The sequence below is a fragment of the Convolutriloba macropyga genome, chromosome 5 (genome assembly GCF_964194025.1).
Source record: "Convolutriloba macropyga chromosome 5, txConMacr16.3, whole genome shotgun sequence".
NCBI classification, from domain to species: domain Eukaryota; kingdom Metazoa; phylum Xenacoelomorpha; order Acoela; family Convolutidae; genus Convolutriloba; species Convolutriloba macropyga.
Window position 1 is genome coordinate 72,538,332 of NC_134472.1, and position 27,513 is coordinate 72,565,844.

At 37.7% G+C, this 27,513-nt stretch overlaps 1 protein-coding gene across 2 annotated transcripts in view; it reads left to right on the forward strand.

Moving 5' to 3' along the window:
* Positions 1-27,513, forward strand: part of LOC142339620 (uncharacterized) — a 62,809-nt gene that overhangs the window by 3,278 nt on the left and 32,018 nt on the right. For both annotated transcript variants that reach the window (XM_075389790.1, XM_075389791.1), the window contains exons 2-4: positions 19,802-20,214; positions 20,409-20,560; positions 25,408-25,563. In XM_075389790.1, the coding sequence (XP_075245905.1) occupies positions 19,802-20,214; positions 20,409-20,560; positions 25,408-25,563 (721 nt within the window). The remainder of the gene's footprint in view (positions 1-19,801; positions 20,215-20,408; positions 20,561-25,407; positions 25,564-27,513) is intronic.

The following is a 27,513-nucleotide window of genomic DNA, read 5'->3' on the forward strand; positions in this document are numbered from 1 at the left end:
TGCTTTTATAATACAATGTCTGTATTACCATCAAACAGTTCAACTGTTCCTTTTCTTGTCAATTTTTGTTCCCTAGTACGTTGTTTTAGATGATGAAAATAACCTAGTGCCCCCATTGGGTTAATGGTTTGCAGAGCAGTCACAGGATTGGTGCCACTGCGTAGCATATTGATTGAAAAAAACACACGTACCAAACAAAGTTTGATTTTTAATGCAATAAAAATAGTCATCAAACTGATGGTTATTTCCCTGGCCACATGCCAGAGTTGTTTCACTTCACTACTTGTTTCACTTCACTACAGGTATTCAAAAGTTAACATTTCATGCCACTGGGGATTGTACTTCAAGCACCTGTTGAAATACTCTAGAGTATCATGCTCATATAAACCTCCTTGTCCCAGGAAAACTTCTCTTCCTGTAATCGTGTTTCTTGTATGCCTTAATCTTTGGGCCCTCTTGCTGAGTTCAAGGTCTTTGTCATTGAAAAACACTTTCATTGGAGCGGATGTTGACCATTTGACGTTAACTCTGTAATTATGCATATCATTGTGGTTATCAATCAATTGTTTTCGTCTGCCATATGTTATCCATGACCCATTCTGCAGTTCAAGAGCACCCGGGTACATGGGGTTGCAATTAATTAGTGTGAAATTTCTATAGAATACTCTAGAAATAGGGTCCATGTATCTAATTCCTTCTGAACTGTTGTAAGAAGACAACCTAATTGGTACTTCCTCGGTACAAAACTGGTTTTCGACAACATGTACGATAACTTTAGCGCACCTATGGACATAAAGTATTTTTCCCGCTCTTTCTGCGTGTGAACCAAGAGCGTTTTGTTGATTTAGGAAAATTTGAGGTGAGTTTCCATTAATTGGTGTCGGCAAAATCATAGCTCTGTGCAGTGTTTCTATGTGACAGTTTAATAACACTATTTGTTTAAAATTTTCAAAATTTTAAATTGTTTTTTTAAATCTCTGTTGCCAGTGTAATATCCGTGAACTGTGTACGGTTACGGGTTGGGATGGGGGTTTTTCTAAAGCCCTTTAAAACCTCGGGGTTACTGATGAAAATCTTTTAAGACTTTAATTAATTATGAAGCTGTAAATATTCAAACTGTTCAATATAGAGTTAAAATTATTGGTCAAAAATACTATAAGTTTCAAAAGATTAGAAGGTGTAAAGCTAATAAGAGAAAGGCAGCTCATTTATATGAGGTTTAGTTCTGAATATGGTCTTTGGAATTAGTCCTATCGATGGTTGATTAATCGGGTCTTTCCCACTATAGCCCCTCCAGCTTAGTGGTCAGATAACCTATAGCCCCCCAATTATGACAAATATACCATAATGGGGGGCTATATTTCATGGGGGGCTATAATGGAAGAGACCCGATTAATCTTAGGTTGTTTTTACCCATTTTCTTTAATCCCTTGGGATTTTCTCATAGTTATTTTCTACCGCACGGGTCCCTGTTAGTTAAACTAACAGATAACAGGTTTACCTGACTGACGAATCCCGTCAAGAACAAACATTCCTTGACCATTCCCGTCAAGATGACTTTCCGTGATGATTCCCATCAATTTTTATGATGCTTTCTTTATCTTGTTAAAATCCGGTTCACTCTTAGTAACCATCTCTTTCTGTTCTCCCATATATTGTGAAAATTTCGAATTGTGCGTTCACTATGTATTTTAAGAGCATGTCGTACATCAAGTTCTATGGTTTACTACAAAACTACTGTTCCTATCGATGAGTTGACAGTAGATCGTCGTTTGAGCGAGTGAGATCAACGAGTGAGACCCATATGATTGAGAATAGCAACAACGCGAAGCTTATCTTGGTTCATATATTGGAGTTCATTTTGTCACTCACAATTTTTATATCCTATAGTAGTAGTAGTGCAGGATTTAGATTAAGACTCTTGAGTTTCCACCCAATTTACAGTTCAGATCAATTTTATCTTCTTTACTATGTTACAGTTTCCACATCTGCAAACCACTCTCCATGTGCATTTTTTCTCTTCCACATAATGATTTGTGAAAAAATTCTAGAATATTTTCTTTAAGATAATTTCATTAGGGTCTCTCATAATCATTCGCAACTCTAGAAATGTAGTTGAGGAGCAATTTCGATCTCCAATGCTTGTCATAAATATTACGGGCCTCCTCATCTTCCATAATTTTCTTTGCATGAAGAATAATTTTGCACAGGTCTTCCCGACCACCCTTGTCCGGATGACAGAGCATTGCCAACGTTTTGAAATGTTTCTGGATAGTACTGGCTGTGGCTCCCTGTGGAAGGAATAGAAGCTCATAAAAGTTCGGAGGTCAACTGAACGGGCTCTGCGCGTTGATCCCCTCCATTCTCCTCTGGATGACCTTCTTTGAGGTCTGTTCCGTTCTTACCTAGTCCTTAGTTTTCTTATATCTATCTCAGCATTCTCCACCAACCTCCGCCAACTCCTCAGTAACTTTCGCCAACTCCTTCTTCAATATTTCCACCTGCCTCCTGCAGGACTCCCGATGATTCGCAGCGTATTCAAGCAGTCGTTTGGTCTCAAGCAATAAGCAATTGATCGCTTAACCTTTGACTTTCAAGTTTTAACTGCCGGAGCACCTGTTCAAGCCGAGCCCCGGCAGTTCCCAGCATTTCCCTGATGTCAAACTTCTTTTAATATTCCTCGATTCTCTGATGCATCCCATGAAACTATTTGCGGCTCTATCCACTATAATGGGTGGTTGCAGCTGCGTCAATGGCATCACGTGTCTTTTTTTGAGGTCACTTTTTTTGGTGCTGCCATTCCTACATCTCACATATTTAAATTAATCTAATGTGTCAATCTCAATTTCTGTCATATCTGGTACAGATTTAGCCTTTTTTGCTTTTATAATACATTGTCTGTATTACCATCAAACAGTTCAACTGTTCCTTTTCTTGTCAATTTTTGTTCCCTAGTACGTTGTTTTAGATGATGAAAATAACCTAGTGCCCCCATTGGGTCAATGGGTTGCAAATCACTCTCCATGTGCACTTATTCTCTTCCACATAATGATTTGTGAAAAAGTTCTAGAATATTTTCTTTAAGATAATTTCATTAGGGTCTCTCATAATCATTCGCAACTCTAGAAATGTAGTTGAGGAGCATTTTCGATCTCCAATGCTTGTCATAAATATTACGGGCCTCCTCATCTTCCATAATTTTTTTTGCATGAAGAATAATTTTGCACAGGTCTTCCCGACCACCCTTGTCCGGATGACAGAGCATTGCCAACGCTTTGAAATGTTTCTGGATAGTACTGGCTGTGGCTCCCTGTGGAAGGAATAGAAGCTCATAAAAGTTCGGAGGTCGACTGAACGGGATCTGCGCGTTGATCCCCTCCATTCTCCTCTGGATGACCTTCTTTGAGGTCTGTTCCGTTCTTACCTAGTCCTTAGTTTTCTTATATCTATCTCAGAATTCTCCACCAACCTCCGCCAACTCCTCAGTAACTTTCGCCAACTCCTTCTTCAATATTTCCACCTGCCTCCTGCAGGACTCCCGATGATTCGCAGCGTATTCAAGCATTCGTTTGGTCTCAAGCAATAAGCAATTGATCGCTTAACCTTTGACTTTCAAGTTTTAACTGCCGGAGCACCTGTTCGAGCCGATCCCCGGCAGTTCCCAGCATTTCCCTGATGTCAAACTTCTTTTAATGTTCCTCGGTTCTCTGATGCATCCCATGAAACTATTTGCGGCTCTATCCACTATAATGGGTGGTTGCAGCTGCGTCAATGGCATCACGTGTCTTTTTTTGAGGTCACTTTTTTTGGTGCTGCCATTCCTACATCTCACATATTTAAATTAATCTAATGTGTCAATCTCAATTTCTGTCATATCTGGTACAGATTTAGCCTTTTTTGCTTTTATAATACAATGTCTGTATTACCATCAAACAGTTCAACTGTTCCTTTTCTTGTCAATTTTTGTTCCCTAGTACGTTGTTTTAGATGATGAAAATAACCTAGTGCCCCCATTGGGTTAATGGGTTGCAGAACAGTCACAGGATTGGTGCCACTGCGTAGCATTTTGATTGAAAAAAACACACGTACCAAACAAAGTTTGATTTTTAATGCAATAAAAATAGTCATCAAACTGATGGTTATTTCCCTGGCCACATGCCAGAGTTGTTTCACTTCACTACTTGTTTCACTTCACTACAGGTATTCAAAAGTTAGCAATTCATGCCACTGGGGATTGTACTTCAAGCACCTGTTGAAATACTCTAGAGTATCATGCTCATATAAACCTCCTTGTCCCAGGAAAACTTCTCTTCTTGTAATCGCGTTTCTTGTATGCCTTAATCTTTGGGCCCTCTTGCTGAGTTCAAGGTCTTTCTCATTGAAAAACACTTTCATTGGAGCGGATGTTGACCATTTGACGTTAACTCTGTAATTATGCATATCATTGTGGTTATCAATCAATTGTTTTCGTCTGCCATATGTTATTTTAAATTTTAAATTGTTTTTTTAAATCTCTGTTGCCAGTGTAATATCCGTGAACTGTGTACGGTTACGGGTTGGGATGGGGGTTTTTCTAAAGCCCTTTAAAACCTCGGGGTTACTGATGAAAATCTTTTAAGACTTTAATTAATTATGAAGCTGTAAATATTCAAACTGTTCAATATAGAGTTAGAATTATTGGTCAAAAATACCATAAGTTTCAAAAGATTAGAAGGTGTAAAGCTAATAAAAGAAAGGCAGCTCATTTATATGAGGTTTAGTTTTGAATATGGTCTTTGGTTTTAGTCCTATCGATGGTTGATTAATCGGGTCTTTCCCACTATAGCCCCTCCAGCTTAGTGGTCAGATAACCTATAGCCCCCCAATCATGGCAAATATACCATAATGGGGGGCTATATTTCATGGGGGGCTATAATGGAAGAGACCCGATTAATCTTAGGTTGTTTTTACCAATTTTCTTTAATCCATTGGGATTTTCTCATAGTTATTTTCTACCGCACGGGTCCCTGTTAGTTAAACTAACAGATAACAGGTTTACCTGACTGACGAATCCCGTCAAGAACAAACATTCCATGACCATTCCCGTCAAGATGACTTTCCGTGATGATTCCCATCATTTTTTATGATGCTTTCTTTATCTTGTTAAAATCCGGTTTACTCTTAGTAACCATCTCTTTCTGTTCTCCCATATATGGTGAAAATTTCGAATTGTGCGTTCACTATGTATTTTAAGAGCATGTCGTACATCAAATTCTATGGTTTACTACACAACTACTGTTCCTATTGATGAGTTGACAGTAGATCGTCGTTTGAGCGAGTGAGATCAACGAGTGAGACCCATATGATTGAGAATAGAAACAACGCGAAGCTTATCTTGGTTCATATATTGGAGTTCATTTTGTCACTCACAATTTTTATATCCTTTAGTAGTAGTAGTGCAGGATTTAGATTAAGACTCTTAAGTTTCCACCCAATTTACAGTTCAGATCAATTTTATCTTCTTTAGTATGTTACAGTTTCCACATCTGCAAATCACTCTCCATGTGCATTTATTCTCTTCCACATAATGTTTTGTGAAAAAATTCCAGAATATTTTCTTTAAGGTAATTTCATTAGGGTCTCTCATAATCATTCGCAACTCTAGAAATGTAGTTGAGGAGCAATTTCGATCTCATAAAAAATTATATTTAGTTTTGTTAATTCTCGCTTTTGTGATTCAATATTCACCCCGTTCAGTCTGACGTGATGTTTCTACTGCTTTTCCAATATCGTTAAAAACAACATCATAATCATCTCAAATAATGGATAATAGAAGCAAAAGATCGTTCAATTCTACATAGAGACTCAGTGGTAACACTTTTAGGGTCGATAGGCGATTCCTGTAGCTCAGATTTGAGTTGAGAATCCATTTCGTTGCATGGTTTTGGACATTTTCTAATTCGGGGATGTTACCTCTAATTGGTTGCCACGCTTGAGAGGCATAGACGGCAATCGGCACAATATATCCAGTGTATGCATATGGTTTCACTTTCCAGTCACATGACATTGACAAATTACGTTTAACTTTTCCTACTTTTACTTCCTAACTATTATTTTCTAACGTTCTATTGTTCCTAGACCTACAAAGACAATTTTCATTCCAACTTAAGTTTTGCTGAACAATGAGTCCTAGATCACGTTGAGAATTGACTTCTCGCCAATTTTTGCCTTGATGCTCCCTTTTATAATAAGTATATGAGAGATCTTTGTATTAACTTTCTTTTTTTGGTCGCAAGCCATTTCTGAATAGTTTCTGTTGCCTTATTCATGTCATATCGGTTGCGCGCTATCCCTTTGAAGTCATCAGCGAAAACTTAGCTTTCACCTTCTGGCATCATTTCGGGCAAATCATTCATGAACAGGAGAAATAGAAGTGGCCCAAGAAATGACTCTTGCAGTACACCGCCTGTGACATTTGGGATGGAAGACTTTTGGCCATTTTTTGAACAATTTGCTTTCTGTTTGAAAAATACGAGTTTATTAGTCCCCATATGCCTCCACCAATACCAGGAAATTTCACTTTTTCAAGTAAGACGACATGCGAAACAGTCTCAAAGACTGGCAAAATCAAAATATAGTACACTTAATTCTCTAGTTTCTTCAAGGTCGTTGTATTCAAAATTGGATCTAGAAAAATGCTTAACTGAAGTGTGGCAGATCGTCGCTTCCTAAAAGCGTACTGACTTGGGTGCAACTTTCTTTCAAAAAAGTAGAAAATTTTGTCAAAAATAAGTTTTTCAAAAATTTTGAGGAAGAGCAGAGGAGACGTATTGGCCAATAACATGTCACATCAGCCTTCTTTAACGATTGGCGTTACCTGATTTATTTTCATATATGTAAGGAACCACTGTTTGTTTATGCATGCCTGTGGGGAGCTAATTGCGAATAAAGTTCGATCTCATAAAAAAATTATATTTAGTTTTGTTAATTTTCGCTTTTGTGATTCAATATTCACCCCGATCAGTCTGACGTGTTGTTTCTACTGCTTTTTTCAATATCGTTAATAAAAACATCATAATCATCTCAAATAATGGATAATAGAAGCAAAAGATCGTTCATTTCTACATAGAGACTCAGTGGTAACACTTTTAGGGTCGATAGGCGATTCCTGTAGCTCAGATTTGAGTTGAGAATCCATTTCGTTGAATGGTGTTGGACATTTTCTAATTCCTGGATGTTACCTCTACTTGGTAGCCACGTCTGATAGGCATAGACGGCAATCGGCACAATATATCCAGTGTATGCATATGGTTTCACTTTCCGGTCACATTACCTTGACAAATTACGTTTTACTTTTCCTACTTTTACTTCCTAACTATTATTTCCTAACGTTCTATTGTTCCTAGACCTACTAAGGCAATCTCAATTCCAACTTAAGTTTTGCTGAATAATGAGTCCTAGATCACGTTGAGACTTGATTGATTTGAGATATTTCTCGCCAATTTTTGCCTTGATGCTCCTTTTTATATTAAGTATATGAGAGATCTTTGTATTAAGTTTCTTTTTTCTGGTCGCAAGCCATTTCTGAATAGTTTCTGTTGCCTTATTCATGTCATATCGGTTGGGCGCTATCCCTTTAAAGCCATCAGCGAAAACTTAGCTTTCACCTTCTGGCATCATTTCGGGCAAATCATTCATGAACATGAGAAATAGAAGTGGCCCAAGAATTGACTCTTGCGGTACACCGCCTGTGACATTTGGGATGGAAGACTTTTGGCCGTTTTTTGAACAATTTGCTTTCTGTTTGAAAGATACGAGTTTATTAGTCCCCATATGCCTCCACCAATACCAAGAAATTTCAATTTTTCAAGTAAGACGACATGCGAAACAGTCTCAAAGACTTTGGCAAAAACAAAAAATAGTACACTTAATTCTCTAGTTTCTTCAAGATTGTTATATTCAAAATTGGATCTAAAAAAGTGCTTAACTGAAGTGTGGCAGATTGTCGCTTCCTAAAAGCGTACTGACTTGGGTGCAACTTTCTTTCAAAAAAGTAGAAAATTTTGTCAAAAATAAGTTTTTCAAAAATTTTGAGGAAGAGCAGAGGAGACGTATTGGCCAATAACATGTCACATCAGCCTTCTTTAACCGTTGGCGTTACTTGACTTATTTTCATATATGTAGGGAACCACTGTTTGTTTATGCATGCCTGTGGGGAGCTAATTGCGAATAAAGTTATATCTCATGCAAACAGTTTTTTTTTTTAAAAAAAATGCTAAATACATCGCAGTGAAAGATGACACGAAAGGCAAATGAATGCTTATATATTGTTGTGACAGTCCACCTATTAAAAACTTCAACAGGTGGAACAACAACGCGATGCTAGACATAACTGAACAACAAGACATAACTGTTTGCATGAGAACTAACAGAAAAAAAACTAAAAAAGTATGCAGCCAAAGAAAACTGCACATCAACAATCATCAAGACTGAGAGATCAGCTTGAAAAAGATCAACCTAAATTCGAAGAAACAATTTTTCCGACAGAAGGTCCACAGACATTCATAAATAATTAAGATGGTTTCTTAAATTTAATCAAAACTCTGAAAAATGTTCATCAAAACAAAATCAAGATAATGAGCAGAAAAGCAGATTCTTTAGCTGATTTTTCCCATAAGTATTTTTCAAAAGCAATATAAAATTTAATCAAAGAACAAAAAGACCAAGTGCAGCAACATCAGATCAAATGAAGGGAAAAAAGAGATTCAAATAAGTCCTGAAACAATAAGGTGTGTTGCCCTGATAACATGAGGCAACACAATATTAAAAAATTTGAGGTCACTATCTAAACTGTTCTTCTTGATATTCAAGGCTTGACTTATTCCATCTCACCGTAAACTAACCTAAATAATGACCATTTTTATGCAAGGAACTAAAATAAATAACAGTATTGCGCAATGAGCCTACTCCGAAGTGATTAAAAACACCTTCATTAGTTTGAATTCAACCATCTATACGAGATACCAACTGCAACACAACACGATGCAGATTACGTGGATTAGAAGAAGAAGTTAAGAAGAAGTTATTTTCCTTAATGGTGACACATGGTGTAAACAATAAACAACCTATATTTAAACCAACACAGAGGAACCTCGTTATTTGTCAATCTATGCACGGAGGAGCCAGACAGTTTATGAGATACCTAATCACGTAAAGATTATGCTGATTTCGTCTATAAAATCTATTTGTGACTTGGCCTCACGAAGGATTTCTTTGTGCTCGTTGGCACTGGACCACTTGAAAGCCACGGAGAGGGCTCCACTTCTTATCAGTTTATCGAGTAGAGGAGTTCCTCTGAAAATCAACAAATTTTTGTGGAGTTTGTTTCTCATGCTTGGCACAAGGTAAAAACTTAGACTAGAATCTCGGGTTTATTGTTTTTTCCACGAATAATTCATGCAGAGAGTTTGCCGCAAATTCTTTCCTTGCTATAAATTTCGTAGATATTTGAAACTTGTTGACTGGTAAAGAGTTCTTCTGTTGATTCTTTGGGCGAGATGAAGTTATTCAATCCAAGAATTCGCTTCTGTAGTAAATAATTAGGTTCCAGTGGTTGTCTTGACGTACCATATTAAATGATGGTTTGCATGTATAGTCGGTAGTATCTCCATAGTACATTTTTGTCTACAATATTTCAAAGCCTTACTACAACTTATGAGTGCTTTATCAATTTGTTTTCAACTTTTTTGATATGATCCCTGAAACCCAATTTATCACCCTAAAAATGCCACGGTTATCTACTGCCGCTAATTGAATTATTAGATTTCCATTGAAGGTTACAACATTCGTTTCCGAGTCCAGAGTGGACCAATTGGGGTTTTCAACTTTCAAGGTTAGCTTATATTGTTCTATACAGTATGGTATGTCTCTAACTTGTTCGTTAAAATTTAATCGTGTCATCAGCGAACAGATAAGGAATCAAATTACCACTAAAATTAGGTATAGGTTATATGTGTGAAGAACAGTAATGGTCCTAAGATGGAGCCTTGAGGTACACCACAGTGATCTGATTGAAACGACGTGATTGTTTCTCCCATTTGGACCGCTTGTTACATTTGGGAGAGGTATGATTTAAAACAATCCGGACAAACACCACGCATTGCATATTTTTCCAGTTTCCGTAATAGGAAATGATGGTTGATGGTGTCAAACGCTTTCCTGAGATCAATCAACATGCAACTAAAATGATTATCTTAATCGTGCCTGATTTTTTTTGTTAACTCTGCAAGTGCAGTTTTAGTGTTGTACTTTGGTCTCAATCTTACCTGTTTTGGGTACAAAAATGTTGTTTTTATTCAAAAAACCTAAAAACCTGCGCAGAACAATTCTTTCAAAAACTTTAATTTGGCATGGCAAAATCGAGATTGAAGTATAGTTATCAAAGGAGCTCTTGAAAACTTTCAGTTCGCCTTGAAACATTAATCACATCTGTCAAAAGATGGAGGCTTGCACCATGACTTAGTTTTAAAATCTTTGCTAGAACTTTATCTACGTCCGTTGCCTCAATTTCATTTATTAGTTTTATCTTGTCGGATACTTTGAAAACAGTAGCACTTAGGAAGAACATAGAATGATTATTCCAGTTATTGAGTAGAGAATTTTTGCGAATTGGTTTGAATTCAGGGACTTAGAAGGGTCTGCTTCCAGTGAAATGAATTTGTACAATGGAGTACAATGAAAACATGTGTACAATGGAGTTTTCATCTGTTATCATATCAAGGTCATCATCCTTTAAAGATAACCTCAAATGTTTTGTTTGATTTCTTGGTTTAAAAGTCTTCTTTGAAAATTTAATGGGTTTTTGGCAGTTATTGCGCTGAATTGAATTTTTGGACTTGTTTTTAGATGTTGCTGCTTGTCTGTACCTCTTCAAAGACGTTCTGACCTCGACAGAGTTTTTACAAACACTTTCGGTGAACCAATGACGGTTATTCCTTTGTTTTACGAGCAGCACTTCTGTAAACTTTTGGATTGTGTCAGTTATTGAATCAGCTATGTAAACAAACATTTTATCGGATCCTCAGTTGAGTTCGTAACTTCTAATTTTTTGGCAAGAACTGACAAAAATTCTCTCAAGGGCTGACTGTAACTAAGGATTGTCCACTTTCGTATCGAAACCAAGTTAGTGGATGAGTTGTTTGATATCTGGCAAATAGAAGTTATACTTTTACAGCACAAGTGTGGGATAAAATAAACTCTTCAACATGAATATCTGGTTACAAGGAGGCATCATTGAAGATGGTGTGATTAATTAATGTGGACAAGTTTTCTGTGATTCTTGTTGGTGAGGCTATTCCCTGTTTATATCCGAAAAACTTTAGCATGTCTGAATACTCATTAGTCATCTGAGTGTTTTTTATTTGATGATTTTTAATTTCATCAAGTATAAAATTTAGCGAAATTTTTTTTTGTAAGATCTTTCAGAAGCGAACTCATATAAATGATGAAAAACTTTTGTCAGTTAATGGTGATCGATAAAAAAATACAATTATAAAGGACGTTTTCATCTTATTTGAACATTTTACGGCAACTAAGTTCAGTGAATTATGCAAAAAATTCAATTGCTGAACATTCAGAGATTGATGGGTATAGATAACTACCCCGTCATTTTTTGACTTGCCGTTAAGATAGAACAAAGGGCTATATTCCTTTCAACCAAACAATATTTCGTGAGTTTTTTCATTCAGCCTCGTCTCGGTTAGACAAATTAGAAACAGTTTGTTTCCAGCAAAATTATCTTTGTATGATTCTATCTCATCAAATAGATTCTGTATCGAACTTGTATTCAGAAGTTAACTCGTTTTGTTTTTATTTCATTATTTAAGAGAACCCTCTGGAAAAAATAGGAGTTGTTTTACCAACATCAGTCAATAGTTGTGAGAAATGTTTTTGTAGTTCAACAAAAGTTGCGAAAACACGTTTACCTGGTTATTGTAGTATACAAAAACTTTCTCCTTCACCATACAAAACTCACTGACATCGGACTGCTCACGTAAGGCTTCCGCAATTTCCGCTTATAGAAGGGTTACATCATCAATGATATAGACATTACTGCCGGCATCTTGCAACTTCTCATTAGCGGTCATAACAGGAAATTTCACCTCAGGTCTGACGAATTTTGCAATTATTGGAGTAGTATCATTGCGACTTGGAAATATCTGGCACAAGCTGGTATTCTCTTTCTTCATTGTGATGTAGGCGTGACAATCCAGAGGGAGGATTAGTTGTACCACAATTCATCTTATTTCTAGACCTGCTTTTAACAATTCAAAAATTATAAAGAAATTTAGCTCTTTGTACTTCACCTCGACTTTAAAAAATCTTAATACAGAGCAGTTTATGATAAAATTCTAGACAAAAGTATAACATCAGGAAGCCGAAGTAATTTCCTAAAATAGTTGCAAGCTATCTCATTGGACGCAAACAGTACATTAAAGTAAATAACTGCATTTCTGAAACCAGCAGGCAAACAGCGGTGTCCTTCAAAGCTCGTTTTTAGGACATCTGCTAATTATTTTCTATGTAAACGATCTTCTCGCTCAAACAACACATGACAATGTGTTCGGATGTGCAGATCATTTCAAATTAAAAACTTCGAAAACTCAGAAATTGGAAAGCGATATGGAGTCCTTTGAAAACTGGTGTAGCGAATATTTAAGGAAATTGAACGGAAATAAATGCTGGGAACTGATTGTCAAGCAGAAAGATTGCGAATACCAGTGCACTGTAAATTCAAAATGTGAAACGAAAGATCTTAGCATGAAAAAGGCATCGAACCTGAACTGGAAGCCAAACGTTCACAGGCGTCGCATAAAAGTCTGGAAGGCTTTATATATTCTGAAGAGAAACAACTCTATTCAACAGTTTGTTTATTTTCTCTTCAACAGTAAAATATTAGTTCAAATTATAATTTTGACTAGATGAGGATACATAGGGTATAAAACATTTTGTGCATGACAAAACGAAATTTGCAAAACCTCCACAAGAGGGATATTTAAGTCTAGGGCAAATTCGGAATAACCCTAAAAAGACAAGAACACGGCCAAAATCGAGAAATCCGGAATACGAATGTTTTTATATATTTTATCTTTTTAACAATTTGTAAAACAGTTTTAACCTGACGATGAACATAAAGTTCGAAAACGAGCAGCACTTCTGTAAACTTTTGGATTGTGTCAGTTAATGAATCAGCTATGTAAACAAACATTTTATCGGGTCCTCAGTTGAGTTCGTAATTTCTAATTTTTTGGCAAGAACTGACAAAAATTCTCTCAAGGGCTGACTGTAACTAAGGATTGTCCACTTTCGTATCGAAACCAAGTGGGTGGATGAGTGGTTTGATATCTGGCAAATAGAAGTTATACTTTTACAGCACAAGGGTGGGATAAAATAAACTCTTCAACATGAATATCTGGTTACAAGGAGGCATCATTGAAGATGGTGTGATTAATTAATGTGGACAAGTTTTCTGTGATTCTTGTTGGTGAGGCTATTCCCTGTTTATATCCGAAAAGCTTTAGCATGTCTGAATACCCATTAGTCATCTGAGTGTTTTTTATTTGATGATTTTTAATTTCATCAAGTCTAAAAATAAGTAAAAATTTTTTTTTGTAAGATCATTCAGAAGCGAACTCATATAAATGATGAAAAACTTTTGTCAGGTGATGGTGCTCGATAAAAAAACACAATTATAAAGGACATTTTCATCTTATTTGAACATTTTACAGCAACTAAGTTCAGTGAATTATGCAAAAAATTCAATTGCTGAACATTCAGAGATTGATGGGTATAAAGAAATTTAGCTCTTTGTACTTCACCTCGACTTTAAAAAATCTTAATACAGAGCAGTTTATGATAAAATTCTAGACAAAAGTATAACATCAGGAAGCGGAAGTAACTTCCTAAAATAGTTGCAAGCTATCTCATTGGACGCAAACAGTACATTAAAGTAAATAACTGCATTTCTGAAACCAGCAGGCAAACAGCGGTGTCCTTCAAGGCTCGTTTTTAGGACATCTGCTAATTATTTTCTATGTAAACGATCTTCTCGCTCAAACAACACATGACAATGTGTTCGGATGTGCAGATCATTTCAAATTAAAAACTTCGATACCTCAGAAATTGGAAAGCGATATGGAGTCCTTTGAAAACTGGTGTAGCGATTATTTAATGAAATTGAACGGAAATAAATGTTGGGAACTGATTGTCAAGTAGAAAGATTGCGAATACCAGTGCACTGTAAATTCAAGATGTGAAAAGAAAGATCTTAGCATGAAAAAGGCATCGAACCTGAACTGGAAGCCAAACTTTCATAAGCGTCACATAAAAGTCTGGAAGGCTTTATATATTCTGAAGAGAAACAACTCTATTCAACAGTTTGTTTTTTTTCTCTTCAACAGTAAAATATTAGTTCAAATTATAATTTTGAGTAGATGAGGATACATAGGGCATTAAACATTTTGTGCATGACAAAACGAAATTTGCAAAACCTCCACAAGAGGGATATTTAAGTCTAGGGCAATTTCGGAATAACCCTAAAAAGACAAGAACACGGCCAATATCGAGAAATCCGGAATACGAATGTTTTTATATATTTTATCTTTTTAACAAATTGTAAAACAGTTTTAACCTGACGATGAACGTAAAGTTCGAAAACGTTTGTTTTAAATATCGGAAACAATTCTGATTTGACAAATCGGTTTCGTTTACATTATTTACTTTGTCAAATATTTTGAAAACAAGTCTAAAGAAGGGCTAATTGCAAAATATTTTGAGAAGTTTTCAGTGTTTTAGTGTTTTAGCGAGTATGAATTTTATAGATTTACAGAGATGGTGCACATTTTGGCTGCAAGTTCGCTTCACCAAGCTGTAAATAGTCTTCCATATTCAAACAAAAACAGTTTTTAGGGAAAGTTACATCGGTTCCCGCACTCTCCTTCAACAGAAATTCCAAAAACTGGTTCAAAAACGCAAGGAATCTCCTTCAGAAGGGTCATCTGAGCAAGAGGAACGACTTGGTAGTGTGGCCCGACCTGATAAATAACACAATCTCCCACCACATGTCAAACAACTACCAACCCTGCAGCGTGCCAGAGTTAACATCGTTTCTTAGAACGAACAAAGACCGCTTCATAGCGATTGTCTACTGTCGACGCATAGGCACAGAGGATATTTTTCAGGAGCTGCTGAAGTCTGAGGTACTGGTGCTAAGCGTAACCAAGAACCTGATTTCGAAGAGAAAGAGGAAGATGCAGCCAAGAAAGTATTCCCAGCTGCATCAGGAGGCTGGGCTGTAGATTAGGACCCTGGAGACAGTATTACGCCATCAGTACAATTTAAGAGGGCTGCTCAAGAAAGGAAAAAGCATGAACTGGGGCAAAATGCATAGGAAATTGAGAGCCAAGGCAAGGAAGGTGCAACAGACACAGACTGAGGAGGAGCTGCTGAAAAATCGGGTTTCATTGCCTCCTGTCCTTGAGCTTCTTTGAGGTATGTGGTTGCTGCTATCAAAGACGTGGCTCAGGTATATTTCGAAAAGATCAAACTGTTACAAACTTTATCTTGATTACTTGAAAACCCTAAATAAGGTCACTAGCTGCAATCACCGAATTGAGTTTTTAAAACAATGCCAAAACAATTAGGTAATTCCGGATTTTTTGAGGTTTCGCGCTCCTAAAAATGAAATTTTTTCTGAACAAGCGGTGCACAGTTTTCAATTAAAGCTCTTGAAAGAGGATATAAACCGTGCGGAAAAAGGCCGTAAAGTGTTCAAGGAAAAATTTGAGACAGATAGGAGTAATTTTAGGGAGAATGTGAGACCAGAACTGATGCCATCCGTTTGGGCAGCATTAGGCATGAAACGAGGAAACACTCCAAAATGGTTATAAACTGTCCGAGAGACAGGATAAACCACTGCGGAATGGCTCCCATAGTAAAGTTGTGATAATGGATGGCCGTGAACTTCCAAAGTTTGTAATTGACATCTTATCGTTGGGAACTAAACACCCTGTGAGGGACAATATTAATGAGGTGCACTTCCTTGCCGACGTAGACAAACTTGTACGTGAGTTACGCGAGAATAACACTGAGGTTGAGAAGCTTTGTGAATTTAAGGCGTCCGCAAAATGGTATGCAAAAAAGTACGCGAAACCCCAATGGATAAAGGGGTCAAAAATGTGATTGATTACCTAAAAGCCTAAAAGCCAATCATTTGCTGGCGGTACCATTTGACAAAGGCTGCGATTTCCGTGTGATGAAGAAGTCAACGTACATGGAAAAACTTGATGAGGTGCTGAACTCAGATCAGTTTCAAAAAATCAATGGACCAAAAGATGATATTGTGATCAAAGATGAAAAAAAGATCAAAAACAGCCTGCAACAATTAATGAAGCAAGGGAAAATTAGTGACAAAATTTACCAAAGACTCTGGTCAACAGGTTCACAACCAGCGATTCTTTATGGCCTGGCAAAGGTACATAAAAAAGATACACTTCTCCGACCTGCTCTTTCGATACCTGGTAGCAGCTATGAAAACTTAAACAGATTTCTGACACCGTTTTTCCAGAAACTATTGGGCGCAAACATTGAAACCAACACGCAAGATGCTAGAAAGGCCTTAGAGTCTCTCACTCTTGAAGATGACAAGCAGATAGTATCTCTTGACTTAAAAAGTTTGTACACCAACGTTCCGGTTGGAGAGGTTATAGAAATTGCTCTAAGAGAACTCTATTCAAGCAATCTTGCTCCAGATATCCCAAGATCCGCCATGAAAAGTTTGCTAAAGCTTGCAATGCGGAATGTTCAGTTCAAATGTAATGGAATTTGTTATGTAAAATCAGATGGTCTGGCTATGGGTGCATGGCTGCAATACTAGCAAACGTGTGGATGAAATCGTTTGAGGCATCACTGCAAAAACCAGAGCTCAATGAAAATATTTCCATATCCGACCAAAACGGGAAGTGCTAAGACTGTAAAAGGAGAGTGACATTCCGAGGAAGAGGAGTAGAATGTGAGTCATGCAAAAACTGGTTTTATGCAAGATGCCAAAAGATATCGAATGAGGAATACGCCAAAATGCAGGATGTTGTTTGGATTTGTTATTATTGCAACAACCAGCAGATAGTGGGGAGTTAATAGGAGATGAAATTGTTTAAAAGGTATATGGATGACATTATCTGCACGGTTCGTGGTGACCCGGACAAGTATATAAAAATTGGAAGTTGTTTATACACAACCTGCAATTCAGCTTAGAAAAAGTTAACACGGAAGGGAAATTGGCTTTTGTTGACATTAACGTAAATGTGAGCAGCAAAAGTAATATCACCTGTCATTGGCTTCATCATAAGAAAAAAGTGATTCGAGAAACGGTTCATAGGGTTTTTAAAGCAACCTCTAATTAGTTGGCCTTCGATCAGGCTCTTGAAAAGAACAGAACTTGCTGGACCAAAAATCAATATCCAGAAGATTGGTCTTCAAAAATAGAGAACCAGACTCTAGAAAAGATAATAAGTGGCGTTAAAGACCAATTGAGAACAACACCAAAAAAACATCAAAGAAGCAAAACTCGATCTTATGATAAGTCAATTATTTTTCTACAATACAGAGGCAACATTGCTCAAAACTTTGCAAGCAAGTTGAAGAAATTATGCGAACTGCAAGTGGTTTTTACAACGCGGAAATTAAGATCATGCCTCCCCAACCTGAAATCATCTTTCAATAGAGACCTGAAATCCCACGTGGTAAATGAGATTAAATGTATGGGATGCGGATCCATCTATGTTGGGCGAACAAGCCGGCATGTTACCACAAGGCTAACAGAACATCAAAAGAAGGATTCACAGGTGGGTCAAGATCTGGTTGAATGTCGTGGCGCCACAAATGAGATTGAATGGAGAATTGTGGACGCCTATCGGACAATAGAAAAACTAATGATTATCGAAGCTTTATACATTAGCAAGCTGATACCGGCACTAAACACACTCGATGAATATAGGGGGCGGGAACTCACGTTAAAATATTAGTTCAAATTATAAGTTTGACTAGATGAGGAAAAATAGGGCAAGAAACATTTTGTGCATGACAAAACGAAATTTGCAAAATCTCCACATGAGGGATACTGAAGTTTAGGGCGAATTCGGAATGATCCTAAAAAAAACAAGAACATGGCCAAAATCGAAAAATCCGGAATAGGAATGTTTTTAAATAAATTGATAACGGATGTAAACATGAGTTGTAAATAGGCTAAATATTGTTCATATGAAAAAATTTTCGATTGATTTTTTTAGAATAGTTCCTAGAATTGTTTCAAGTGTGGTCTCAGACAAATGTAAATACATATTTGTTTTATCTTTCAACAATTTGTAAAACAGTGTTAACCTGACGATGAACGTAAAGTTCGAAAACGTTGGTTTTAAATATCGGAAGTAATTTTAATTCTACAAATTGGTTTCTTTTACATTGCAAACAAGTATGTTATCCCAGTAATTAACTATTCATCTCAGGCCTGTTTTGACAACAAATCAGAAAGCACATAAATTGAAGGCACTTAAAAAAAGGCAATTAGTGGATTTTAGGCAGAATGAAAATCAAAATTCGAATTACACGAGCTGCTGGTGATTGAAGACTTAAAAAAAGGGAAGCATAATATCCAACTACCAATTAAGATTACTGACTGGACTAACAGGCGTCAAAATGAGTTAAGAGCAACTGAAAAATTGACTAAGAAAGAGGCAGAAGAAAATTTCTGGATAAACTAGTCAATATAATCAGAGACCGTAGAAGTATCAGTCTTCAGGAAATTGATTAAAGTTTCTTACGAATTTTTATTAGAATTACATCAAAAATTTCTCAGAGGCAAATTGCTGTTCCTTGACGATACTCTGCAACTGATTATGATTCAGAAAATCCAATCAGTCTTGAAGAGAATGGTGCAAACCCTTGTGATTTATCACTACAGCCTAAACTCTCTTTCTCAATGTCTTTCACAAACCTCATAAGCGGATTAAAATTGGCTCATGCATGTTATTGCGTTCAGTAAAAGGAGAAAAACTAAAACCTGTGTTTTATCGATCTGGATTCTGACTCAGACAATAGAAGGGTTTCACGCGAGAAAAATTATTGGTTATCTTGTTTGCCCTGCACTCGATTAGGTTCGAGAGAAAATAACTGTAGTAAAAAAGATAGAAAAAAAACTTTTAGGAAACTTGCAAACGCTTCATTCATGTGGTTGCGTTCAGTAAAAGGAGAAAAACTAAAAGCTGTGTTTTATCGATCTGGATTCTGACTCAGACAATAGAAGGGTTTATCACGCGAGAAAAATTTTTGGTTATCTTGTTCGCCCTGCACTCGATTAGGTTCGGAGAAAATAACTGTAGTAAGAGAAATAGAAAAAAACTTTTAGGGAATTTGCAAACGCTTCATTTGTGTTGATTCTACCAGAACACGACGTAATGCGAATTTCAAATGTTATCCACATTTTATCTAGAGTATCTGCAAGTGAAGCCCCATTCACAACTCCAAGCCATCTTTCTGGCACAAACCACTATTAATTGCTCACAGAATGTTTCTTTTGGGTTGATGAATCATCAACTGAGGATCTTGGGCTGAGTTTAGGGTGAAATTATAGCCCCCCATTATGGTATAATTACCATGAGGGGGGGGGGGGGGGGGGTTAAAGGTTATCTGACGACTAAGCTGGGGGCTATAATAGGAAAGACCCGATTTTAGTTAATCGCCGCTTTACATTTTATATACTTGATTTCAGATGTATCAGTCCCGACTCTATTACTGACACTGATGATGAAACGTGTGATTCTTTGATTAAAAAGACAACAACTACTTTGATAGCCCCTCAAGACTTCTCGAAAGCAGACAATTGCTCCAATCCGATATTCAAGAGGCTGCCAAATTTCCAATATGAAGGGAGATGTAAAGATGAATTCGAGAGACTTCATGAAATTTTGAGCTTTTCACCATGGAGGCGACAAGCGGAACAGTCACGAGAAGCGTTTAACGCTAGACATCATTGCTCCAACGGAACCATTTCAAGTGAATCACGAACTGCTCATAGAGAATTGAAAAGTTTAGAAGAAGAAAGGTCTGATCTTCTATCACCCTCACAATGGGCGTATGCAGACGATTGCTCCGACAATGATTGCGTAACTGTTGAAATTAGTGGTAAGTTGTTGCTTTTATCTTGCGCACCGAGGTTAACTTGAGAGCTCATTTTAAAATGCGTTGTGCTGCAAAAATGTCGGTCTGCACCTGATTCATTAAGAATTAATCTAATTTAATAATTGGTGTCAAAATTGTTATATTACGATTGATCTGAAACTGGACCAAAATATCAAGAAAGGTTTGTCTGCTTTCAGTCGATCAACTAAGTCCGCAGGGTTTTCCAACAATGATAACTCCCGAAGTTGTTGACGACAGTCCCACTTGTCCGGTCCAGAATGGCATTGCAACAGATATCAACGGAAACCACGATGAAGAGACATCCCATTGCAATGACATTACCTCAAAGGTGAATGAGGGAAGCTTGTGTTAATGGATACTCATTTTTTAAACTTAATTTGTTTGCGTATCAAAGATGAGTCCATGAACCGAGAGATGACGAACCGAATGGTTGTTATGGTTGTCTACTGATTTATCAACTCGGACTCGAAAAGTAGCCATAGTGTCAGGGAAATGAAGGAGAAGAGTGAATAAATTTCAGGTGTGATCAACTTCGAAGAGGAGAGAAAAGAACGTTTTTATTCTTAACAAAATTGAAAGAGCAAGAATTGGATGTGTGATCAGAGTTTCTGCAAGCAAGCAAATTATCTTGATTCATCTTTGATTCACTTCTCATCGTAGTTACTTTTTTAATTTGACGTTTCCCTTGATGAGTCTTGCGACCATTTGACTTCTTACTTTTCAGTGACTTCTACTGCTGTGCAGTTTAATATGTGCGTATGACGGCATTTGTTACTCACTTTTGCGTCGACTTTTAGGTCAACTACGTGTCATGTTTTCGACTTACCTCACTGGGAAAAGTTGACTTCTGAACTCACTTAATGAAATTTCAATTATGAGTTGGTATTGACCTCACCTATGTATATTTTCTCTTCGTTAAGATTTATTTTTCGTTTGTTCTCATAACATTTTTTCTCGGTGTACACTGGACTCGTCCACCCTACGCTTCAATTCCACACCCCCTAATTAACGCCCCACCCGTGCCCCTTTCAACCCGACTCCGTTCACGCCCTTCAACCCCCCTTCAAACACCAAATCCATACCTGTCCTTCAAACACCAAATCCATGCCTGTTTCTGCTCCCGTAATAAGTTCAGCTAGCCTCACTAAACCAAAGCTAGCTACTACCGAAGCCCAAATAAACAAACCCCGGCCCAACGCCGTTTGCTATTTGTCACCAAAGCAACTGGAATCAATATGGCGTCTGGTGCGGCCGAGGAGGATAGGTACACCTTAATTGCACTAACTTACAGCCCTTAGAGCACTGAAACAACAAGTTTGACTGTTAGCGCTGCTCGTGGTGCAAGATTATAGAAGCAAATACAAGGCAGAGTTTCCCCACTCACGACAACACACAACTCAACATTCTTCAACTGAATTGTTATGGTCTGAAACAAAAACTAGACATTATAGACTGGATGCAGAAAAATAACATCCAAATAGCCTCCATCCAGGAGACCAACCTCAATGAAAAATCCACCCTCAAAAGCCCACCTGGCTATTCCATAATCCAAGAAAATAGGCCCAAAGAAAGGCAAAGGTGAAGGGGTAGCTTTTATCATTAAGGACTCATTTCTGTTTCAAGAAAATAAACGTAAGACTTCTGACAGACACCTAGAAGTACTAGCCATAGAACTCATCTCAGGTGGTGATAACATCAAACTAGTGAACACCTACATACCACCTTCTACCTGTGATGCAGCATAGAGGACATCAATAAGTAAACTACTTGAATTATGTGGTTGCAATATTGTCGGTGATTTCAATGCTCATAGCCCTCTATGGCACTCGAATCTACCGGAAGACACCAGAGTAAACAATATTGCAAGTAAAGTAGACCTCTCTAATCGTACTCAACGAAAAATCCAGCACAAGAATAACTGTTTCTTTTAAAAGCTCCCCCGACATCAGTCTCGCCATCTCGAGCATCGCAATGAACATCGACTGGCGCACGGAGCACGCAGTAGGCCCGGAGCATTTACCAATAGTTCAATCCGTCACCTTTGACCTCATCACACACAACACCACAAAGAACTTTCATCAACTTCAGCAAAGCTGACTGGGTAAGTTTTAAAAGCGACATTGAACTAAAACTAAGAAATAACCAAGGCCAACAAATGTGTCTACCACGTGGAAAAGACCTTAAGGACAGCCATCAATGCACAGGCTGGCAGCCATATCTCATAAGGAAGAGCTAAAACAGTGGTTGCGAATTTTCCCAGCGAAGCAGTAAAGTTTTCTGAAAGGATATGGAATTCAAAGAAAACATCCAGGGGACCCCAAAATAACGCAAATAATCTTTGAAATAAACAAACTTATTTGTCAAGCGCAAAAAAATGAATTGAGTTTGTACAAAAACTACACTCACTCACAGAGGTAACTGATCTAAAGTCTGTAGCATAGTTAAAGGACTTTGGTCAAGTAACTGTAAACCACCCGCAAATAGAGCCATATACTTTGACGCTAAGAAAGCTTCTCTTTACTGTGATCAGAAGAAATGCGCCAACAAGTTTTACGAACAATGCACCCAAGAAAAATGAAAAACAAGAAATACACTAAGAATAATAAGGAAACTTAAAATAGAGGGCAGAATATTTAAGTGCAACACAGTGAAGGAAGCTGTGAGACACGAAGAGAAGTAAGGCTCTGGTCTCATAGATTAGCGCCAATCCACCTACACCATCTAGGCCCCATTGCTCTTAGATATCTCACTGACACCATAAACACTTCTGTAAACAGCAAAAACTCAGGACATCTGGAAAAGTTGGTCGGTTTGTACCCCTACCCAAGCCGGGAAAACCCATAGACGACAAATCTAAAAGCTTCAGACTAATTGCACTCTCTCATTGCAAAACTAACAGAAAAACTTACTAAGTGACCTAAGAACATCAGCATGGCTTTAGTCTTGAGCACTCCACAACAGCTCTCAAAATTGTCAACGATCTACAAAAATGCATGAATTAAAAGAAATCCAGCAACCGTACTCTGCTAGTAGCCTTAGACCTCAACGCCGCTTTCGACGGGATTGATCACCGAATAGCACTAAAAGATCAGTCGCTTCATACTTACAGGGCAGGTTTTCTTACGTAGAATATAACAATAAAAATCAAATTGGAGAAAATTCAAACACGGTGTCACCCATGGTGGTGTTTTATCGCCAATGCTCTTCAACATCTACATGAGTGAGCTGCCTCTACCCCCAAAAGATAAAAACATGTCTCCCGCTGATGATGTAACTTTAACTACATCTCACCCACAGGATGAAAAATTACGTGACATAATAACTCCGTACCTAAATGTTCTACAAGACTTACTAGAATCGATAAAACTCAAGTTAGCAGCTAAGAAATCAAGCGCGACTGTGTTCACAACTTGGAGCAAGAAGGCCAAATTGGGCCCACACCTGATTATCAACAATTCGGCAACACCAGTAATGTCGAAAGGACCCTGGTGTCAGCTTCGATTGTATGCTCAATTTTGGAGAACATGTAGGAAGTACCAAAGGAAACTACAAAAGTGCAATAACATACTAAACAAGTTGCTGGCAGTGACTGCAGTTATCAGAGCCGACGTGCTGATCATGAAACAACCTGTTGTAAACAGTTTTCGTCCCATGAGGCCGACCTTAAATGATACTTTTAAGAACCGCGTGAAACAACACACAAACAATAGAGAGCAATTAAGTCTCAAAGAATACAAAAATGCGCTCAAAAGTATCCACTGAAACACGGTCCATACTCAGTTCAACAAATACAACAAGCAACTAGGTACACAAATGCTGCCACGAATTGCACGTATCCGATTAGCACAACTGGAACTGGATACTGCCCCCTTCTAAACTCTGTGACAATGTTAATAACAGCTATCCCAAATGTGCAGTAGCACCACATGACGTAAACCACATTTTTAACTGCAGTATGAACACCACGGACCTGAAAGTGATTGACCTTTGAAAATGACCAGTAGAGATAGTCAAATGACTGGACTTAATCCCATCAGTCCTACACGATCACACTACAGAATAATCCGCATTCCTTGCCTCTTTCCAGTCACCATGGCGCAGATGCAGAAAGATCGCCGCACCACAAGCAAGTTGTGGATAGGCAGTCACACACTAATCATTAATACTAATATATTGATTTTATTATACAAATGCAACTGGGGTGTACCATTTGAAAACGGCAATAAGCGCCTGTATCCCGCCAAAACTACCTGCGAATTGCAGCTCTGTGCGACAGCTACAATAACAACCGAAGCTCAAATTGCGGGTAGTTTTAGCTTAATTCACCAGACAGTAGTCGGTTATTTAGGTAATATTTGTTTAGATGGTCCCGTTTTTCGCGTTCGGGAATGTTAGCAATTAACTTACTCCTGTTGTTCTTTTTTTAATGCATTTTTTTCTGCTTACGTCTTTCTGTCTGATATTTTTTTGTCTGACAATGACTTCGTCTTCAAGAACAGGTAACGCCTGGTAAGCATTAGGTTGATCTTATAGCCTTACTAGTCACTAAGCATGCGGATCAAGGAAACTGTTGAAGTTACATCAGTGGTGTTCTTAAGAGTGCCTCCCTCCCCACTCACTCTAACCCCCTTGTTCACCCGCTCCCCTCGTCCACCCCTCCACCTCATTCCACGTGTAACCCGGCACCTCGACGCCCTCCCGCCGCACTTGTCGCCGAAACTTGAGGCGATAATTCAGTCAACTACAAAAGTTTTGAAAGTGTGCCGAAGAATTTTTTCGCTACAATAAATAATTTGTAAGATGAACTCTAACACCTTTTTGAAGCTCCCTATAGTTTCAAATTGTCCATAGTTCAAGCAGGCTACAATCGAAGCACGCCCCTTTTTTTAAGAGTAATAACTTCTGTTCAATTTTGTTTTTCTATTTTGTATTTTTTTTTTGGTTGCTAAGTTGAGTAACCAACTTTCTAGAATAGTGCAAAACTTCAAGTGTTAAAAAGTCTCGAGGAATTACATTCCGATTCGATGTAATATGATTTAATGAACGTGTTGCCTAGAGTGTATCTATTTACAGCTGATGTTCAGCTTTTTCTGTCTGAAAATTGTAAGAGGATGCATGTTATAGCATTTAACATGTAGTGGAGTTGATCGAATTCGGAAATGTGTATAAATTTAGGATAACGACGAGGAGTCAATTGGTGAGGGGGATGAAGGCGAGGAAGGATCGGGTGCAGCCGGGATGGAAGAGGAGGACGAGTTTGCATACGCTGCCAATGTCCGAGTGCAAAATCCACACTATACACATAGGATATGCTTCATCAGTGAAGACGAGGTAAAGCAGCAGTGAAAATTATGGAGATTAAGTGATGAATAATTTTAAAAAGATGAGTCAAGAAGTTGTAATCCTAGACGCATTTGTGTATGACGATATTGAACATTGCAACCAAGCGGTTTTGTCACGTATCTTGTTTAATTACCTCTCGTAGAGAAGCAATTTTTGGAAGCGTGTGTCTTTTTTATGCAAAATTTTTGCTTGACCGTTTTGTCTTTTCGAGTGTCTTTTACGCCCTTGACTTTTTGCGTTTTGGGTGATCTAAAAATTCTCTCAATCACAATTACAAGCAGCTGAATTCAATTGGCGGCAATTTAATACTCAAAGTCAAATGAAAAGTGCGCCGAAACTGGTGCCATTTTTCACTAGTCTCCAATCAGTATGAGTCTGGGTACAAAATATAATTCCTCAGGTGCTTAATCGATGTTGAAATTGGGGGCATCGGATATTTGCGAAAACTCGGTTAAATAAAAACAGTTATTCTCGGCACTAAGCAAAAAGCTTTGACTCGAGCTTTGTGGAAATTGGGTGAACATCAGTTAAAATACTTGAAGGTATTACTTCAAAACCTACTCGACAATATAACGCAGTGAAGTGTCTCTGGTATTTGTAAAATGCGTTACAAAATTGTCGAAAAGTTCAACGCTCGTTCCGATAACAGTTGCACAACATACCGATGAACTAACCTGTTAGCGCATCAATACTACGAAAATATGCTTTGCTATTAAACTATATTTTTCCGCTGGTCTTTTTTGGGCCGTTGTTGCTATATGAAGAGGAAAGGGATAGTCAAATCATATGTAGTGTGGCGTTAGTTATAAAACTTTTTTAATCTCCAAAAGAGTTGATTAAAAAACCTTTCCACCCGGTTGCTATCGCCCTCTCGAAGTTAATCAACAACTCGGCTTCGCCCCTGAGTTTGATAATGATGATAACAACGTTGTGGTAATATTCATGAGCATTTGTATATTTTGAGTATATTCAATTCGAGAGGTTTTCTCATATTATTGCCGAATTCCAAGAATTTTAAGATTGAGGCTACATTTTCTACTCCTCTGTTTTTGACCTTTTCCCTTATTATTGTTTGCCAAAGTTTGGGGCCGTTCATCTCTGCTGGGGGGAGCTTAAACTTTTTATGTGTAGGTTCTTACTTCATTTACAAGCGAAAAATGTTACGGATCCTAGACTACATTATACTGTCAAGTGGATTTAATCAAATATTGGTCGCGTACGTTTGCCGAGATTTTACCTAACGTTACGAAAGTTTTTTTTCGCCCAATCATCATTTCGCGCTCTGCAAAAATAAATAGCCGAGAATGCGAGTATTCTGTTCATACACCATTTTCTGAGTGTCAAAAAGTAGGAGTAATAAATTTTGCTTCGTGACGTTTTCCGAATTTTGTTTAATAGCCGCAAAGCGATAGCTAGGGCTATTATTGACCTTCTTTTTGGGGTGTTGTCTTTTTTAACGATCTGTTCACACGTTTTAAAGATTTTTGAAGTCAAATCGAAGTGATGATTTTGGTCACGCCGAAACAGGAAGTGGAGCGAAAAATCGAGTGGTTTTGCGGCGGGAATTTTGTTGTATCTGATTTTTAATTGTTTTCCTAATCCATTCATAGTCCATTCTAGTAAGTTATACAGATTGTAATCAAAATATCACATCTCTGCATTTAATGAAAAGAAATCTCTTTTCTGTTTTTAGACTGCAGATCTGCGAAGCTATCGCGGCTGTTTTCTGGCAATCTGCCAGCTATGTTGTTGGCTTTGTTCGAACTGCATTGAGTAATTTCAAAACTCTTTTTGATTCTTTTGACTATTTTCGGTTATAGTAGGGTTTTGGTTGGTTTTCCGTATCTTTGTGTGATTGAAGTTGGTTTTCCGTATCTATGTGGGGTTTAAGAGGACAAAAATTTTCAAAGTTTGCACAAATTTTCTTATGTTTCTCCT